Consider the following 21,806-nt stretch of genomic DNA (forward strand, 5'->3'; position numbering starts at 1 on the left):
GGAAAGAAACAGCAGCATCAGGAAAGAGACAAAAGGCTTCCAAGTAAAAGTAAAAATACTTGGCTAGACTTTGAACATCAGAGTAGAGGTGTGAAACAAAATTAAATTGCACTGTTTATTAATTACAGAGGAACACTGCAAGGTCAGGAAAAAAAAGGCACTTTGGCTCCATCGTCCTCCAATATTTGTAAGAGTACACTGCACATGTTTCAAAGGAGCTCATTTCTCCTCAGCTTGTCTTGTTACCACGCCAAATGCATAATTTTGTGTATACACTATCATCATATTGTTGAGTTAAAAAACCCAAATACACACACACACACACACACACACACGGCTTTCAACTCAGATTTATTACATTAAATCTTAGTTTGCCATGCAAGTGTCACTGGCACTGTAGCACCCAAGGTATCATTGTCAAGCTTCTTGTGAGGCATTATCAACCCACACCTCAGTCAATATGTTAACAAAATTTTGGATTAAAAACACACAGAAGTCGTTGGTTTAAAACTGACACATTGGCAGATACCATCATTAGCATCAAGCAAGCAAGGAAGACTGTTGATTAACATGAAGTAAGTTACTTAGTTTGTTGACTCTGCTGAAGAGAGCAGGAACAAACGGTAAAATTCTCCATGAGGAAAAAGGCTAGAAAATACTCAAGCCACCAATTTTTCAAAATTTTAGACATTTTAGACATTTAAAATTTTATTCCTTCAGCTGAAATATTTATGTGAAACCTTACCTTGGGGTCTTATCTTCATGGCTTCTCGCCCACCGGTAGGTTTCTGCATAGCCTGTATATTCACTGTACTGTTCAGTACCTGAAACACAAGCAATGTTCCATATTATATAAAAATTTGTAAATATTTTTTCTCTTGGTAAATATTCTTTCACAGGAATCATTGCTTCTCTGAATGAACATGCAACACTTAGGAGCATCGGTGGAAGCTAGAGATTCACATCTGTGTATGAATACAAGTCTTCCTGTAACCAGTAAAAGTTTCTTTTCCACAGGTGACAGTTAGCACCCATCACAGAACATGACAAACACAAATCTCATGTACGCTGTCCAGTCTGTAACTAAAAGATAATTCTCAAGTTTACCACCCTAAACATGGATAGCTTCTCAACAAATGGCCTTTCTTCATGGAAATTTTACTGACTAATATCTGTTTAATGAAGATTGAGTGCCTCCCTTTCACTAGTGTTTTTTTTTTTTTTTTTTTTTTTTTTTCCCCTGAGATCGGAGTGGAAAAAAAGAGGTTCCTAAAACATATTGAGAAGTAAACTTAAGAAAAGGATCAGGTTAGCTTTCCTGGAATGCACTGACAGAGGTGCTATAAAAGGTGCAGCAGCAGTATATTTCTCAGTTTTAATGATGTAGTAGTAATTGCTAACCCCAAGCTTTCAAAAGTCAAGTCAATTACAGAGTTTTTGATAGAATGGCATGTTATTAACCTTCAGAATTTGCTCCAAAATACTAGCAGCAGCAAAGTAAGTTTAAGGAAAGAAATTTTTAATGCATCAGGGATAAACAAATCATTTATATACAGTCCAGGCTCACTACATGACAAGTTATTAATTAGCATAACTCAAATCTAGAAGCGTCTTTAAGACTACCACCTCTAAACATGCTGATAAAATAGTCACTCTATTATTCAAAACATGGCAACACTACTACATCACAGTTTAGCTAAGGGCTGAGATGACAGCTCTAAGAAACACGAGGAGAAAATATGAAAATGATAAAAAGTGTACTTGGTGAGCTGTAGGTTTCCACAGACCAATTTTATTTTTCTTAAGCATAGCCTRAAATCCATAAAGCTGGAGAAAAGCCCTCTGGTCAGGAGCGTTCCAACCGTGCCAGCGTTACTCAGTCTGACGCCCTACAACCTCCCAAGGGCAGCCTTACGCAAGGGGAGGCAGCACTCTTACRCTTCCAAGTCTCATTGCCCCCTACCTCTTTCCCTCTTGTCATCATTTTGCTTTGCATTTGTGCAACATGATAAAACTGTGTTTCCCAACATGAATTCTCAGGTGTTACAGCAATTAACAGCACTGAACACACTGAAGAGCCACTGCTCTCCGCTGCAGCGGTCACTCCTAGGAGACCACTTCTACAAAAGCTTTCCAACCCAGCAAAGCCAGGGTCTAGAATATACCAGGCTACTCTACAAAAAAGACCAGCAGGGCATCTTGGCAAGCATTAAGGGGAGTCAGAAAGTAAATCATTAAGATCTCTAGCAATTTTAGCTATTATACTCTAGTATGCAAGCTACTTTTTAAAGGTTTATCCCAAGAGCAAGAAGGTGAACATTTTAACTAAAGCAAAGAATCACATGCCTTCTACAAAAGCCATCTTTCACCCTATCTTGCTAAACTTCAGGTCTCTGCTTCAAAATTTGGCAATGCATAAATGTTTCAAATACTTCTGAAGAAGCACCACAGCAAACCCACAAGTTTTCCCCTAGTTTTGGGCTCACAATAGGAGAATTATTTTTGCTTGTATTTCAAAAGCAGAGGATTGCAGAAAACGCATTGTTTAGAAAATTTCACCTCACACAGGTACAGTTTGGCACAATATTAACCAAATGAGAACTGTTAAAGCAACTCCTTAATCACAGGCAGTGGTACCAACTATGCCTACAAATTTAACAGAAACTAGGTTTTAGAAAGCTCTGTAAGCATTCAAAATAATTGACAGCACAACAAAGTGTCTGATTACTAAGACAAGAGTCATGCATAACTATTGCATAGATGGATGAAACTCAGAATACAAATGTTCAAATTTAATCTGTCTTCCAATCTGTTAAAAAAAAAAGTTGAACAGTCAGAAACTATTTACTTTAACCTCATAACTATTTACTTTAACCTCAACTGACTGCTTACTTTCAGTGGTCTTCAGCATATAAAACATAAGCTGCTAAAAAATCATTTTAAATGATGAATATATTTCAAGACATTTTTCCCATTTACCCAAATTCATTTTAACCAAAAAAAAAACTTCTCACCAGTGCTCCTTCAACTCACATGCCCCATTATTAGCTCATACTTTTTTCAGATTTATCTAGATAAGCCACACTGGGGACAGAAATTCCCCCTCGATGCTAATTTATCCATTATACTAATTGATCACACCAGAAATTCCACACACCAAGACTTGCCTTCTTAGTATAAAAGTCCCCAAAATTGTGATGGTAGAATATATCTATATATTCATACACATCCATGCCCTCAACACAAGAGACAACTATGAGCGGCTGAAATATTCAGAAGTCAGTTTCTTGATCAAATTTTAGGCTATCAGCCTTCAGTAATATTTTTCATGATTTAGGTAAAATTTAGATTTATCAATATGCTTGGGAAAAGCATCTGAGCAAATAGTAAGAAAAGACAAACAAGGGAAATGTCTGACCTTTCTGACAACCCTCTCTAGGGGACAGTCTAGGAAAATTTCAGCTTTGAAAAGCTGATTTCCTTTGGCATCTAGCATGTGAAAAGAAAAGCTTGAGTTATCAAGATATTGCATCCGGATGGATTAAATGACAGTCAGAATATTAAGCTTCTGGTGAGGAAAGTATCAAGAAAACAAACAAGTAAATATATATATATGTACATATCTGTGTGTGTGTATATATATATATATACACACACACACACACACATATATATAAAAATCAGTAACAAACAAATCATACAAACTCTAAACTTATGTCTCAAAACCTAGAGTTAATGAAAATCAATGGCTTTTATAAGGAAAGCTCTGGAAAGAGGTCAGATCAAAATGCTAACTCAACTGGCAGTACTTTTGCCTGTGAATCATAGGGATACAAATTGCTACTGCTGGGGGAACTGAAGTAATACAGAATGAATYATGTGTGTAAACATTTCTGCTGAATCTCCTTTTTCTTCCCATAAAAACATGGAAAGGGGGAAAAAAAAACACCTAAGCCATAGATACAGCACATGRCCGCAGTTCCATCAGAGTTTTAAAAAGAAGCTACAAAATAAAGAAACCTACTCAAAGACAAAAAGAAAAAAAATACAAAAAAATCTTTCAAACATACATTTTTAGTAAAAATGTGTAGTCGTTACAGAAGCAGAGGAACAGTGAAATTGCCAAATGCTAGCACTYGTCCATCTAAGAAGAGTTGCAATTATTTCTAAAAGTAAATATAACATTCTCAGACTCCAGAGTCTTACTTTTCATTTGCATATAATCTATACAACATTATAAAGTACCCAGTGATAAGGAAAAAAACAAACAAACAAACTCCACTATCCTACCACTATGTCTGGTGAGTTAGAAATCATAACTGCAAAGGCAGGAGGTAAGTACTACCACTATCACCCCCCAAAATTAAGTACATATCAAAAACACAMGGGTAGTTTTGCGCTTTTTTGCCCAGAATTTTTTTTAGTCATCGTAGGCCAATATGAACAGATRTTTACTGCCAAGAGGTGAGGGGAAGTCCTGCTCTCCCTCTCAGTCAGTTCTTCCAACCCTTCTCTTGTGCCACCACTCGTCTTCTGGCTCTCCACACAGTGGCACAAGCAACAAACTAATCCAGTTTAAAAACAGTTTTTCCCTCAGTGCTGATTTTCAGTTGGACCAACTGCCTGAGCTAGCTTATTGCATGTGCTTCCAAGTGTCTGAGAAAGCTTTGYCCAGAGCAGCAAGGACCAGCCACTGTTCAATCTCTAGATTCAAAGCAACCATGGAACTCAGCTTCATCTCCTCTTGACCCTGCTTGAGTACTTATGAACTCGGAAAACAAACAAACAAACAAACAACCCCCAACACTTCCCCCCTGCCTCCCCAAAAAACCCAAAYTGAATAAAAATATTGACACTTATGAGCAGCTGTACCAAAGCAAACCTAGCAGAAACGCAGCCACTGGAATCTTTGACATTGCAGATGGCACTTCTGTAGGTAGATGCCCGTGCTGAAGAACTCGCCTGTTTGCATGACCAGTTCCATACTCATTACCGCAGTGATCTTACCCAGATACCATGCAATCACAACAAATTGAATTTCTTTCCAATTTCTCAGACTCTTCTGCAAATTTAAGCTACRCAGTTATACCCATTAGGCCACTGAGTCAAGCACATCTTAGAAAAAATACAATTTATCAAGAGGGTGGTGACACACAGTGGAGACTTGGCTAAGAACCGAGATGGAAGAATGCCAGGGATGAAATGAAGACGATGGAACAGCCACTTCCATTAGAAGAGGAGAATATTGTATCATATATTTTAATTGCAAAGTGCTGTAATAAAGTCAAACTGAAAGAATATTGTTTCATTGAAAAAGTCACCTTTATCTCTTCATTGCTAATCACTTCCCCTCCGCTTCCCAGGAAAAAAGGAAGAAGTCCTTTCAAAACATTAACTCACTATTTTCCCCAAATCACTTATCACACAGACAGACAGCTGTGCTCTACTTTTACCCTCCCCAGAAGAGCTCATCCAAAGGACAATACTTCAATATGTTAATCTTGTTACAGTACCGTACCCAAAATACATGGCAGAAATTTGGCCTGGCCAAGAATTTTCTGACTCCATTAAAAAAAAAAAAAAAAAAAAAAAAAATCACAAAGCCCAATTGTCAAAAAGTTTGCACATGAAGGCATTAATTTAGGCAGAATAAGAAAAATAATGTCTTTCTTTAGAAAGATTACCAAACTTAAGACCAAAACCAAGAGATGCTCTGCCCAATATAACCTATTGCCCAGTGACCAGGGTAAGATTTGGAAGATCCAAGCTCAAATTTCTACTGTGCATGCACATGAGAGAAAGCACAAGCACTCCGAAAGCACTGTTCCAAGGAATCTGTTCCAATATCTCCACAACTTGCTGCCTCTTGAGGCAGCTCAGGTAACTAAATATAAGATTATTTTTACTATAGCAAGCTGAATAATATAAAGTATATATAACTTCTTATAATATTTGCTTAGAGGATCTCTCTGGTCAAAGTATTTCTTTATAGCTATTGTTTACAGTAAGTTACATCCACTTTATTTTTCTGTCAGGAAGCACATAGCTGCTTACTGCATTACTGGGTGTAGAACAGACATATACAGCATTATCTGGGCCTCTYCAACCTTTTAGTACCTAAATTAGCTCTTTTGATCCACTTAGATGGATAATAAAACATTCCAAATGTTAAGACAGAGGCAGAAACAAAAGGAAAAATATTTTCAGTGAAGCACTGGACAGTCAGCATATCTCCATACACAGCCCTCGCAACAAAATGGAAAAGCAATTAGTTTTTAAATTTTATTTAACTAACTGTCAAAAGAAATGCATAACTTACAAGATCAGCATTCTCAGAGACGTTTACTGACTTAAAATCCTTTTTTATGAATACTGATTTTCTCCTTTTCYACTTCCTCCTCTATGGGGTAACTAGAGGCCAGTTCCTCCTCTCCCACTGAGTTTTCAATCACATTGATCTCACCGAATGTTACCAGTTGCAGAAAGGAACAGAATCCCCCCTGCTTTGAGCACAACAGAAGTATAAGCTAACAGTTCTTAATTGCAACTTTTTCTTGTATCACACTACAGTATTCTTTAGTTAGCACTAAAAATGCTGAGACTTCAAACACACGTGTGCATACAATAAAGGAGTTTTATAAGATTTATTGGCTGCTTGCTGTCATCTTTTTTCTTTTAAAATAATTCCTTCACAAAACTTCTATTGGAACAGAGGCTGTATGGTCTTAGGGGTTGGGTAATCATCAGGAGTACCCTTAGGAGAAAGGTACTCATTGTTAAATGAGTATTAATTTTCTTCCTCTTCTTTTTTTTTTTTTTTTTTTTACTCATACTTCCATCACTTAAAAATAAAATAAAATAAACAACTTACTCTTCCTAAGGCTTTTTTTTTTTTTTTTTTTTTTTTTTTTTTTTTTTTTTTTTTAAATACTTAAACATTTTAAACTTCAATTTGAAAAAAAAAAAGATATATACATACACACACACACGCAACATATAAATCAGAATGATATGTGAAACACCTTCCACAAACACTAACCTGTGATGATAAGACACTCATTGTGATCCAAGACTTCAGTGATGAGCCTAGATACAATCAGTTCTGGGTTAATTAAAAAGCGAATTTCTTCTTGTACTAGTCCTGCCCCAGTGACACCACCTCCAACAAAACGGTTTGCAAAATCAACCTAACAAAAAATATATTCAGGAAGAATATAAGATAAGTGAACACTATAACATCCTTTCATTTAGTGAGGTAAATAGTCCCACACAARTTTCAATGCTGTTCTGCTACAGTTTTGTTTAGCTGCTATCATTTGAAAATAAAAGCAGCAGGACAGTCCTCGATTAACGGTATGTCTTTTTCATTTTTCCTTTTCTTCTGAGACAACTTAAAATTAGAAAATTTAGACATTCTAAAGAAAAATACAGTTCTGCATCTCCAATGCTCTAGATCAAAGATTTTCTTTTTAAACGAAGTACATGTATTAGGACACATTTCAATATATGTAAACAATGGAAACAGCAAACAACAATAGTCTCTTCTTGAATTTTACAGACTCTGATCAATTATCCTTTAATAARCATTCTGCCCCAGCTGTCCACCCTGGAGCATTTTTCAGCTTGACTTTGCCCCTRTATCAGCTGTTCTGTACCTAGAAGAATTTCTTATGAATTCTCCTTGAAATGCTCTTGTATAAGGCAAGTCATTTTGATCATTAAAGTTTCTGCCCAAAAGAGAAAACCTCTGAACTCTAATTTTTGCAGCAATAGTACATATTTTACAAATTGCATTGTAATGCAACATAACCATTTTTAAAGCAATTGGTTTATTCCGTGATTACTGTTTATTCAAATTCACCACCCTGCTGCTGGAGTGGCATGAATGTTAGTGGAGGGTATAAGGTGGCTCAGCTGTCAGGTTCAAGTYAAAGCACCCTGAGAGGCAGCCACTGATCAGCAAGAGTCCCTGAAGCCTATCCTGGAAACACYGACAGACTCCAGCAGGTGAAGATTTGATGAATTTTACTATGATAAAGGAACAGTAATAATAACATCATCAACAACAACAATAATAAAAATGAAAAGCTACCCAACAGTCAGGGCCCCAAATGCATTGATAGGCCTTAATTATTCTTACTTAATTATGCGTCTAGCACTCCCCCCTCCCACACACTCTGCCCCCAGGCACAGGAGCTCCCTATCAACATTAGATGCAGAGGGATGCAGAGCCATGCCCAGCCCTGTCCTGTCCTCTGCTGAACCCAACTTGCTGATGGGACTCCCAGGCCTGACTCCAAGGAGCTGACTCGTCACCTCGCATCTATTCGCCCACCACCCACTGCAGCAGAAACGGGACTGTCACCGAGCCTGGCCGCTGGTCCCACGTGGCAGTCCATGACGCGGCCCTGCCCGCGCTGCGGCCACCCTGGGCACCCAGCTCATCTCCCTGGGGGAGCAGCCCCGCTCGTCCTGCTCCCTGCTGCCAGGGGACTCCTTCACTGCACGCAGACACTTGTTTTGTTTGATAAGACTTGAAATAGCCAGGAGGGAGAATATGAGTCCCTAGGCAATACTTATTTCTATTGAGTGCAACAAACATTTAAATAGTACATGACAAGACGTAATTTAAACTTCTCTTTCCTTTGAAGTTAGAGCTAGTTGGATTAAGAGACAGTAGAAAAATGAACACTGCTGAGCAATTGCTGAGTTTATAACAACTTCAGTATATGTTTYGGCTGCTTAAGTTACATAAGGCCACGGGAGATTTTAAGGTTTAGGGAAAAAACACCAATGAGTGATGTTCTTGCTTGACAGATACACCATACTGGATCAAACAACTGAGCACATCAAGTTCAGGATTTCCTCTCTGCTCATGAACCATTTTYGAGCTATGCTACTTGGATATCAACCAGGATATTTAATCAACTAATTACTCTATTCCTCCTTCAGCAATACCTACTGAGACACCTCCATCATCCCAACTGCTCTACAAGCACAGAAGTAGAACTGACAGTTCCCTCACGGAAAAGCTTAAGTCTATTATCAGCCAAAACAAATAATGCAACTAATATCAGCAGAATGGGGAAAGAGAAAAGATTAAAGAGCAAGTTCACATTGTTTTTTTTTTTTTCATAACTTAGGAAGAGGATTTCTTCCATTATTTACACATTAACTGTCTTAGTAGAAAATTTTAACTTTCTACTGTTCTCTAGCATCTRCTTTTTTCAAAAAAGGAGGCTAATTTTCACACTTCCTCTTACATTGCATCACTTGTTCCTAGCTAAGAATTTCAACTTTTTTTTTTGTAATTCAACTCTAGAAGACAAACTTTTAACTAATTCAAAAATTCAGACATGTCCCTTGCTATAGATATGGACAGGACATCCTYCTTATCAATCTGTTTTATAACTGACTGGCTCCCAGACTGAAACAGTGGTGCTGGCAACAGCAAAAAAGTCTCTTGAACTATTGAACTGGTCACTAGCTGGGGCACAAAAATCATTTTAATAAAAATAAACTAAAACCTTGACAGCTCATCAAGATCATAGCTGGAAACTTTTAGCTTGTCAATCTTTGATCTTGGTTGAACTAAAAGACCTGAAGCTGTCTATGGCTTGTGCTTTTCTGTCAGCTAGTTCTGTAACAGGTACATTTGCAAAACTAAATGAACTACGGAACATTGTAATAAGACTGTTGGTTTTTTTTACACTGTATATCATCTTATCATTTAAAKCAACTGAGGATAAACAAATAACTAAGCTTTTAAATCAAAGTATGACAAAAGYATGACATAAAGCTATTTGGCTGTTGCACGCTTACCTGTAGCATACCATGTCCATTGCTTTCAATAGTGCCTTCATAGGTGACATGCAATCTAGACAGTTTTTTCTGAGATCTTATCATTGGAGAAAAGACATTGTACAGAAATGACGATTATAGAATCTACCCACATTTTAAAAGAAGAATCCATTCAAAAACATCAGCTTCTATACATTCCAGCATAAGGTGGTTAAAAACTGATTGAACAAAGAAATGCATTTGCCACTCAGAAAAAAATTAAGGTTTAACAGTCAGCCCCTCAGTTTCTCCACATTTTTCACCGTAAAACCCCAAATTTCATATTGAACTTACACATTTTTCACACATATTTGTACCACCTTAACTTGCTAACCAGTGGGAAAGCTGTAACAATCTTTCTGTGGTGGCCATTATCCATAATTTATTGCATTCCCTGTCATTTCTGAAATCAAGTGACCATTAGTCCCACTCTAACAGCACCAAAGATGTGTTACTGTTTTAAAAATTCACAAGAGACCTRTTGACTTCACAGGCAACAAACATGCTCAAAACCTCAGAGCACCCAAACTGCTTCTGCCAGTTCACCCACTTCCTTCTGGACTTCTCTCAGTAACAACCCATACCAACCACTTCTAASCCTCCATCTATTCCTTAAGAGTAAGATTTGGCTAGCACTAATTTAAGAAATTTCTTTTATATAATGGTATGTTTGTCTTACCTTTCCCAGTCTGGAAACTCCTGGAGGCTCTGCCTTGTAAATGTTACCAATCCTGTAGGTTCTACAGGCAAACCAACACCAGAGGAAAATACATTAGCTGCTAGAGCTTTAGTTCTTAGATTATTTTAACCAGTAAGCTTTTACAACTACAACAGACATGGTTACTGGCAGAAACAAAGGAATTTAGCTTTCCTCAAAACCAGCTTTGTATCCTCCCCAACAGCCTATGCTCAAACTGAAAACAATTAACATGAAGACCAAAATACTTGCTCCTCTGCTTCCACTTCCTTTTATTTATGCACCCTGCATCAGCCAAAAGCACTGAAGTGGCTGTAAGGCATTACCAATAACCAATGCTTCCCTCTGTACTTYGAGTACTTTTCTTTTTCCAGATCAAGGAAAAAAACATTCTCTAAGTGATTTTCACTTAAACTGTACTTTACTAAAAGGACTTGATAGGTGAGGTGAGAGTAAAATGTGCTGCCACTTAAGAAAAAGTCATATATCAGAGATTGCTTTATCTATTGTTTTTGGTCCACAGGGAATGCACAGAGAACTCAACTTGCGGATAGATGAAAAGCCACCTCATGTTTCCCAGCAAGGCCTACTGTTTCAATAAAGATATAGGGTTGGTAGATTCCAAATACAGCTGTTTCCAGCCCTGCCTGAAATTCACTGTACTGCAAATGAGGAAGAACTCCTGCACTCAAGAGAAAAAGAGTACTCATTACAGGGAAGATGCACAATCACCATCTCCCCATTACTTTACGAAAGAAAAAAAAAGCTCAGTTGTGCTACAGAAACAAAACAAACTTTTCATTAGGTGGTGCCATCCTAATAAAAAATTAATTTGAGGTTTATTTCTTTGCTGCACTAACCCTGTTGTATTAGTTCATAGAAAACATTGAAAAGACTTAACCTGTAAGGCATATATCCTTCCAAAAACACTCTATAACCCTACAACTTCCTTAGAAATCGTTCAGGTTTAAGRAAAATGAAGGGTTACTTGCTCTTAAAAAATGTACAGCTTTCAGTAATTGAGTGCTTTCCCTCAAGGGCAAGCACTGTGTATATCAGTGGTGATAATTCACAAATTAAGCATAGCACAAAGACTTCAGCTTATATGGGCTCCACTGCATTCTTTTACAAGGAATTCAATTACTATTTATAATAAAAAGAGTTATTAAAGTAATTTATAGGGCTAAGTTACTTCAGTCTTGTTAATTCATTATACAGAAAAGAACCAGAAACTGGGTCTTTTAAAGGTATGATGCAAATTCTTTAATGCAAGGTAACTGCATGTGAGAATCTCATTAAATATTATTTGAAATTCTAATGTTAAGAAATCTAATACAAAATAGTTTCGTAAAGCGCATTCCCAACAGACTTCATATGCATGGGCAGTGACAGCTGCATAAATTTAGGATTTGGTTTGCATTAAAACATTACTACTCAAGTGTAAAAAAGCCAGTACACTATACTTCTCAGTCATAAACACAGATCATAATTCACTTTTGACCTCAGAGACTTAGCTCTATAGACATTGCTTAAAGTTTGATAACTGAAACAGCATGTAGCTGCGTTTAATTTCTGGTGGAAATATAAATAYCAAAGACAGACTGAATCAAGTAAAGGGATTTCTACTTAATAGCTTAAAATTATTTTTCTTTTAAAACAAACCTTTCTGAGAAAATATAAAGCTAATAGTGAAAAATTGTCATTTTTACTTAAAAAATTACTATAATAAGATATTACTGCAGATGTGATGYATGCTATGAAAGTATACTTGTTTTCCTCCCAATAAAATATGTAAGCACTGATACAGTTCTTTCATAAAAATAARTACATTTTTGAGAGTTTAGTAGACTTTCAAATTCATGGTAAAAACAGAAGATCTAATTAAACACATCAAGGAAAATATCATGCTAATTTCAAAAAAAATGTTGAGGATATCTCATATCTCGCTCTATCACTTATTTTATTTTAACCTAGGAAAACTTCACAATAGCTTTTCCTTAGGAGAATAGAAAGGAAAAAATGAAATATCAACATAAATAGGGAAAACTCCTCAGAATTACAAATGTCAGAGCCAATGTACTAGATACGCATACAGCAGGAAATCTGAAACTTCAGATTCTTTAAGGGAGCAGTGGAGCCTAGGTATATCTGTATGATTTTAATGACTACATATGTTGCTAAGTTCCCTCTGCATTCTCATTCTGATATACTGCAGCAAGTAGGTGCATATATTAAACACACACAACAAACGTGTGTGTGTGTGTGTGTGTGTGTATGTACGTATATGTGTATACAAGCACACACACATACATATAACCTCACATATATTTATAAAATCACAAAGAGAAAGAACAAAGAATAACTTCTATGCAAAAAAATCAAATCATATGCATGATCTACACGAGAGGAAGCTACACTAATATGAATACCAGTGTACTCAGCAAGCTGGCTCCTGTTAGAAACTTCCCTTACAATGCTGCGCAGCCATTTCTAAATTTAATGAGATTTAACTCACCCTGTACCTGTTTTGTAGCTCAAAGAAAGTACTAAAGGACATACTTTTTTCTGTGACTCTCCTAAAATAGCAGAAAAGGGTCTTAAGCTTCTCAGGCTTCCTTGGTGATCGTCCTTCAAACAATCTGGAAAACAAAAGTGATTAGGAGGATTTGAGTGACACAGTGAATAGTAATTAGGCTACATACAAATTGTGATTTGATTTTTAATCTTTTTTCTTTTGACGTATTTCAATCAGTAGTACTTATGCACACAAGTTGAAAAATAGTCTGCCTCCATTAAAGTCAAGCCCTCCAGCATTACACAATGAAGATGCAGAGGGGATGTCCAGAGACATCTTTCCACGGCGTAACGTTAGGGGCAAGCTGCTACTTAGTGCCTCCATCACCACGACCTCAAACTCTAGGGCTTAGCAGCAGCCATACCCTTCACACCAGTTGTGGAGGGATCCCGGGCCTCGAAATCTACACATATATCAAGATGCTACACTCCCCACTGCTATCTGGCAAGCATATTTACACACTTCGCTAGGTAGTGCGCTTTAAAGACAGAAGTGCTAAACTAATACTCTCAGGAAAGTAAATTTTAGTTGTTTGTTCAAGTGCAGCAAYATTCTCAACCTTTAAAAAAAAAAAAGTGTCTGCTCATGCTCTGACATCCAAACCATTACAAGTTTTGTACATTATTATTCTCCTTCCTAAAAATACCTATAAAAATATAAATTTCTCTGAATTTCTACAGCCCCAGTAGCATATTTTCCACTATCCTTTCAAATCACACATAGTAAAGTAGTAACCCCTATACACTTGATGCAATACAGTATGGAAGAGATTGTCTCTATCTCAATGAAATGCAAAAAGTAAGGGTCTGCTCTTGGAGATATTGGCTTATTTTTCTTTTCATTTAAGTAATTCCATGGAGTTTAAAGAGACAGTTCACATAAACAAACAACACATCTGTTTTCAAAATTAGACTTAAAGAAACAAAAACAAGTGGAAGAACAGTCAAAGTCCAGAAGGTATGTCCCTCTAGTGTTTTTAAAGTGGAACAGAAACAAATCAGAAGCCACTGACCAGTTGCTTTGTACAAATCYAAATACAGTCTTCTCTATATCAACATCACATATATTCTTTAAAGTACAGCTAGCCTTTAGGAGTGCCGAGTTCATTCACTTGCTAAATTTCTGAGGAGAATGCTAAGTGAAGGCTYTATCCACAGGGCTACTACTGATATTCTAAAATACACTGCTAAAAACCTAAGCTTTGAAGAGAAGCATCCTATTTTTAAGCTATTAAGTGAATGTATTTTTTAAGGTTAGCTGAAATACTGCATCATCAATCTTCCAGAAGCTTGAGCACACATTACTTAATTTCTAAGAGAGTGACATGGCATTGTTACTGGCAAGACATAATGGAATTTGTCTGGAAGGAAGAATAGTGGGGACTTCAGAAATAATACCCTTAAAGTAGGAAGTTCACTAAAAGACGTTGGATATAGTGAAAGCTCTGAGGACGAAAGCTCCCGCACTCCCACAAAAAACAGCCTGCAAGTAAAAGACACAACATAATTTGTTTCCATGCATTGCAATGACAGCCTGTCTTTAAAAAGCAGAATGTTGTCAGGGAAATGTAGCTTTCTAGTACTGAAATGAACTAGATTTTCTTCAATATTTAAAAATTCTTGCAAGTGTTCTTGGTGTAGAGATTAGTTTATCTAAAAGCTTTATTATGTTACAAAAGTTAATTAAAAAAAAAAAAGCTAAAAAGGTCTTACGCTGACTTCATTCTTGGAACAAACATTAAAACAGACTTTAAGAAAGCAAACTGTATATTTAAATGGTCCACTTTAAATTGGACTAATATGCAACTTCTAGCAAGGTATTACACTTGCAGAACTAACAGTTGGTTCATATAAGAAAAAGTTGATTATGTATGTGTGTGAGTTTTCTCTAAATGCAGAAATTATCTGTGACCTTTTATCCAGAAGTCTCATTTGCTATGAATCCTTTATATGCATTAATTCAGGTATTAGAGCAGTCATGCCTTCCACTAGCTCTTTTTTGCCTCTTCACCTCAAATTGAAATTCTGCTCATCTTGCAAACCCTCAAAAGGGAGTTCTTCATTTCACATAGGCACTGTATGATTCAGTGTAACTGGCAGACACTGTTCAGAAGTCCTGAACCGGAAAAACTATGCCTGAAATAAGTCTGATAATGTTGAAAGGCAACRGCAAGGCAGATGAACTTGATTTCACCTGTTACAGTTATTATCAAAGTGTCATCTCTCTGTCAGTAGGGAATTTAACCAAAAAGGTACTTTAAAAAAAAAAAAATCTGAATCATTTAGCATTGGCCTGTCTTTTCTTCTGTTAAAAGCCATGATAAATCTCTTTGACCTCAGGATCAAAGCTGATTGCTTCTGAAAATCTCATTTTCAAAACATATATTCCAAAAACATACTCTATAGTTAAAATAATGAGAAGAGCAAGCTGTGTTTCTGTTCTAACCCTAAAATGCTAGGTAAAAACTACAGGACAGCATAAAAAAACCTAGGAAAGCCCTAAATTCCAACACAAGACTCCATGCTGTAGAGGGACAACCCATGTAGAAGAGACAGAACAATACAATGACATTCAGGAATTATTTCTGTTTTGACCTGGTAACTATATGCACCCAGTGTAACTACATACATCAGATCTTCTACTGCATTTTGCATACAAGCTCCATCATCCTTCTCTTCACAGTATTTACTTTTCCTCCTTATGACACAACACACTATGTATTTTCACGTTGAAAATCTACCACCACTCACATTGTTAAATACACAAATTTCTTCACTTTTCAGTTTTTTTTTTTCAGAGCAATAGGCAATAGGAGTCCCTAACACAAATTATTCTAAAAAGAATAGCTCTAAATCCACCACAAATAGTGTTTGTCCAAAATTGAACTCRCTCATAATAGGAAGGCCATGTACGACAGGTTGAATAAATGCCTTGCAAAGAGCACCATGCCTTAGATCAATGTTTGGATGATTTCACATTTCTGCTTCTAGAATGCATCTTTATTAGTGAGCTAGCGGCAAATTTAAGACAGCTATCTGCAAATGTGGGGGGGTTTTTTATATTGTAAACTAATATATAATAAACTAGAATATTACTTATATATTTTCATATAGCTAGACCGGGAACTCCTTTGTCTTCAATCAGATATTCCAAGTAAAATTGGTTTACAACATTAAGAATCTGTTTATAAGACCAGTAAGATCACTAGAAAAATCCCCATGGATTTTAATGGGTTACAGACTAGCCTTAAACCATCATAGTATCTAACTACTTATAATAATCACTGGTATTAATTCAATTGAACGCAATTGCTTCTTATGTGCTTTTAAATCTGCACAGAAATTGGATCACAATGACATTAACAATTCAGGAGGCTTCCAAGCTATACTGAAGTCAGAAGGAAAAAGAAGAGTGCAGGAGAAAACTGAGCAACAAACCCCACCGCCAATATATACATATAATCATGCCTTCTTAGGCACAGCACAAAGTAACCAGTCATCTTTCTGGACATCTACCTAAYGCCACAGTAAAAGTGATATTTACAGCACTCACAAATGGCCCGATCCTGATGCCATTAACTTAAGTGAGGACATAACACAGAAAAATTATAAACTGTCCACTCTAGAACCTTACTTCTTACATGATCAATTAGGCAATATTATCAGAACTTTTATTTCTGATGCAAATACCTTCATTCTAAAGTACAAAGTTATGTGGGAACATGAATAATATGTTACATAGAATTTTTCTTCAAGCTCTGAAACACAGATTATACTGAAAAATACTCCAAAAGCACAAGTAGAAAACACATAATCAACTCACTGACAAGAACTACTCAAGGCCAAAACCGATTAATTTAAATTAAAGAATTCATCTAAATGGAACRCACTGTAAATTAAATACAAAGCAGTGCAAAGCCCACTTTCTGCTGAAGTACTTGATGTATGACTTGCAACTGCATATGTAAGCTGGTTCTGCTTTGCACAAGATGTTCTAACTGGTACGTGGCTAACTGCATGTTAGCAGATACAGAATCCATGAAAGCTTGCAGAGCTRATCACCACAGCTGCAAATTCATCTCTGGCTCTTCAACTTCCAAGAAAGGATGGCAGCAATGTTAATCAATCAGTAGACCTCTATAGAGGGCTATAGAAAGGTATTCTGAGGAATAAAGGGCAGAGATATTAAAACACAGAAAGGAGATGGGTGAACAATATAATAAACACAAAGTAAACTGTCAAAGTAATTGTAGAATCATAGAATCAGTAAGGTTGGAAGGGACCTCTGGAGATCATCTAGTCCAACCTCCCTGCTCAGCAGGGTCACCTAGAGCGTGTTAGACAGSGTTGCATCCAGGTGGACCTTGAAGATCTCCAGAGAAGGCGACTCCACAACCTCTCTGGGCAACCTGTTCCAGGGCTCCACCACTCTCACAGGGAAGAAATTCCCCCTCACGCTCAGGCAGAATTTCCTGTGCTTCAGTTTCTGCCCATTGCCTCTTGTCCTGTCACACAGGACAACTGAAAAGAGTTTGTCCCCGTCCCCCTGACACCCTCCCTTCAGGTAYTTATCCACACTGATAAGATCCCCCCTCAGTCTTCTCCTCCCCAGGCCGAAGAGGCCCAGCTCTCGCAGCCGTTCCTCGTAGGACAGATGCTCCAAGCCCTCTGATCATCTTTGTAGCCCTACGCTGGACTCTCTCCAGTAGCTCCAGGTCTCTCTTGTACTGGAGATCCTAGAGCTGGACACAGTACTTGAGATGAGGCCTCACCAGGGCTGAGGAGACGGGCAGGATCACCTCCCTCRACCTGCTGGCAACAGTCTTCCTAATGCACCCCGGGAGACCACTGCTCTCCTGGTCACAAGGGCACATTGCTGGCTCAAATTGTAACTAAATTTAATTGTAACTAAAGAAAAACTTTCCTAGATAATATTCAGACACTTAACTGTTCTGAACAGAAATCCTACATTTGAGAAAGAAAATATCAAAAATACTAAGAACAGATATTGTGAAATTGTTAAAAAAAATAAATAAAAATCACATAACTGTGAGTAAACACTCAGAAATGTTACAAAAGAACAGTTTATACTGTTTCAATATTAATTACTATGAAAACACTTGCAGTTGCTTTATATTAGTGTTTTCTTGAAGTTTCAAGGTGGAAAATAAGTATTTTAAAAGTGTGATCAATATTCTGTTTCCTTGCTATCTGATTGGTTAAAAACTCTACGTTGTCTTATTTTCACCTAACATTTCTACCTTTGATAGCAGAGTATAACCAAAGCCCTAGAAAGCCTGCAGGTAAGTGCTTTCAGGAGTGCTTCTGCTTGCTGTTTGGCACATTCTGTTTGCAAGTTCAGCAACCAAAAACTAACTTKGGAATTTCAGCATGACTGCACAAGTGTTATTTTTTCCAAGAATAACAGAAGCAAAGAATATGCATCAAAGACAGACACACAGGAGTTATGAATGCTCACAGAGCGCTTTATAAAACTTTAAAAGTATCTCATGGCAAATCTGCTAAGTATTTCAAGGGTGCATTTCAAATGATGCAACATCAACCTGATGATTTAGTAACATTAAGTGCTACCCAAAAATGACCTTGGCATAGACATAGTTTACTGGGAAAGAGTTGAAACATCTAAAGTAAACAGTTCTAAAATATATTGCTTTTGATTAAGGTATAATGGAATATAACAGCTTACTTGTAAAAATTTATTTCCAAGGAGCTAAATGATCACTTGATGTTACTCCAAAAACTGGCTTCAGTAATTTCACAAGCAGAAAGAACCATTACAATCATGTAGTTTAACCTCCCAGATAACACTAAGTAATATCATAATGGTATTTTCATCCCCAGGCTGAACTTCCTCTGAATGTCTCTTATCAAAGAGTATAAYGATGTATTTAAACTGAAATCAACTATCACATGCCTCCAAAAATTGTCCCACTGTAACAACGTGCAAAAATTTGCAGATATGTATCATACCGCAATGCGCTGTATAAACCTCCCATCCATAAATGAATAGCGTTCATACGTGCTGTTTGTAAATGTGTGGCTATATAAATCACACCTATCGACCCCCCAACCACAGGCACTTGTAAAATCAGCCTGTAGTGCAAATCCGAAGTGTCTTTAGCTTTTCTACTATAGTTGAAGACAAACTGTATTCTTTCTTGCATTATGCTATGTTCTCACTAAAGATAACATCGCATCTAAGTAAATGCAAGACATTATCAAAAACCCATTTTTTTCCTACAAAAAAGCATAAGAAAGATTTGTAAGAAACAGCTATAGATAGATGAATTTCACCTAGTAAGGAGACAGAACAGAGGGAAAGAGGAAAGTTAAGGCAGAAGTAAAAATACAGAATGGACATTATTTTCAACCTCAAGAAAGTAATGATCACTAAGGAGAGTTTTAGTCTAACGCACAGACAGACAAAAATTTGAAGAAAGAATAAAATAAATATCTTAATTTTTGTAGCTTGTTACATTTCAAACTTGAGCTTATTTGATACATACCTGTAAGATTGGAGACATCATGCCTGCACACGTTACTTTCAAACTTGTATCACTCTGGATGATTAAGGGTTATCTTCATTAAAATGTTAAGCATTCTCAGTTGCTAGCAATCTCAATGGGAACTGCTAATATTTCATACTGCTACACGGGATCTTAAGGGAAAACTAATATAGTGTTGCATGGCACAATAAAAATATCATTTTGGATAACTTCAGTTGCACTGACAAGCAAACAGAAGCACCTCTACTTTCTCTTGCAATTTTTTTCTTGCCCTTGGAGTTCCAAGAACAAAAGAGGGGGAAAAATCTCTTATTTTTCAAAAACTATGTCATATTTATAATGAAGTATCTGTAGGCTTTGATTCACAATGCTAGGCACAGCCGACCAAAACATTTTGCTTTAATTTACTATTAAATCATTTGACATTTTTATTCAGTTGTGCTCAAAGTAGCTTTAGCCACATGCATATTTAAGACTACCTGTAGATGTCAGATTAGTGTATCCACTGCCTAGGAAATCTGAAGAATCCATATGAAATTTGTGTGGGAGGGAGTGGGGGGGTATATATGCACACATTTATACATATTTGCATATATACACATGCACTCACTTGCATATCGTATGATTGCTCAAGATAGAGCAATCTTTTTTTCTTTAAATGTGATAGCAGTCACGCCTATCACAAAGGAATAACCAGAATTGCATTAGTTAACCATATCTTTTCACTGAAGTATTTTCAGAGACAGTTGTTTCACTTGATTATCTATTGGGGTGGGGTCCCTATACATAAATAGTTATTTGTATTTTAAACCACAGTGCTACAACACTAAAGCTACTCAACTTCAGTGAAAACAAAACATTGCTCCAGTCAGTAACAGGTCAAGGATTTCTCATTGGAACAAAGCTGAAATAAATGTTTTATTATTACTGTTTATACTCCCATTATTAAGAGAAATGGGCTACCCAATGTTTCATAACTGTTTACATATKGTATGTTGTGAATATAGTGCCTTAGATCATTAGAAGTTTCAATTACACAATGTAAGACAAGGAAAGCTAAACAAATTTGAAATGGAAAATTCTTCTATCCAATAAAAAAAAATACAAACACAAAGTCCTACTGCCATTGAAAATATTTTAAATGAGAACCAAAAATATAGCACCAAATAAAGCATTAATGAAAATATAGTAACATTTGTTAAAAAATATAGATCCAAAACCCCAAACATAAAAAGTAAAATGCTTGATCTTCTGCAATTTACCAGATCCTATCCTGGCTCAGGAGAGATTTGTGCTAAAAGATTACTTGATAAGAGTTTTCAGAACATCAAAATTTCAATTTATGATTTTTGGACTTTTTATGAATCAAAAATCAAAATAATCSACGTGAGAACATCTGCCGAGAAAGACGAAAGGCAGACAAAATAACCCACCGTGTGACAGCACGTAGCAAAATGCCATTATCTGGCTAGATCTTGCATTTATTGACAGGAAAACTTAGCGCAACCTTACACGAGTTAGGTACAGTGACATCAATTCTGTTTTTCTGGTGCCTAGTATGCCAATTATGTGACATTCACCTTTCTAAGCTACCTTCTATTTCTTTGTTTATACAAAAAGTAATTTGGAAGTTCTGAACTCCGTTGTCATCAAGTATGAGAAAACGAATACCTTCAACAATTCAACCTCACAGGCAATTTTTTCTTTACTGTCAAATGTCATAGCTTTCAACTGTCATCTTGATGTTATTTAAGAACTCTGAACCACTCAACATCCTTATGTTTAATTAGAACTTCATTTTTAGATTAAATACTGACTTTTCTTTGAGATTTATATAAACATACAGAAGTTGAGCTACAGAATTTTTTGGTAATCTTCCCTTCCTAYACACTCATATTCACTCCTATTCTCTGTGCTTTTAGATTTTTATTTTGGCAAGCGATTTAGAGCAAYGAGATTATAAACTTGTTTTTTATAGAGTTATTAGTGATTCAGGAGTCTTAAATGTATCAGATTGATACTTAAGATCACATGTTGACTTTGACAGAATCCAAAGATGCTGACTCCAAGTATTCATCACCAAACAACAAYAAGCTAAAATATTCTATACTGAGCATCTAAAACAAGAGACAGTCCACAGTACAATTAAATTGTGGACTATATTACCA

The 21,806-nt window shown here is 36.4% G+C and overlaps 1 protein-coding gene across 3 annotated transcripts in view; it reads right to left on the reverse strand.

Moving 5' to 3' along the window:
* PARG (poly(ADP-ribose) glycohydrolase) overlaps positions 1-21,806 on the reverse strand; it is a 76,815-nt gene that overhangs the window by 12,970 nt on the left and 42,039 nt on the right. For all 3 annotated transcript variants that reach the window (XM_085323684.1, XM_085323683.1, XM_085323685.1), the window contains exons 10-14: positions 13,097-13,176; positions 10,520-10,580; positions 9,823-9,898; positions 7,040-7,187; positions 746-824 (exon numbers count right to left, since the gene is read on the reverse strand). In XM_085323684.1, coding sequence (XP_085179810.1) covers positions 746-824; positions 7,040-7,187; positions 9,823-9,898; positions 10,520-10,580; positions 13,097-13,176 — 444 coding nt within the window. The remainder of the gene's footprint in view (positions 1-745; positions 825-7,039; positions 7,188-9,822; positions 9,899-10,519; positions 10,581-13,096; positions 13,177-21,806) is intronic.

This window comes from Rhea americana, unplaced genomic scaffold (genome assembly GCF_003343005.1).
Source record: "Rhea americana isolate MKP2758 unplaced genomic scaffold, rheAme1 scaffold_86, whole genome shotgun sequence".
Lineage (NCBI taxonomy): Eukaryota > Metazoa > Chordata > Aves > Rheiformes > Rheidae > Rhea > Rhea americana.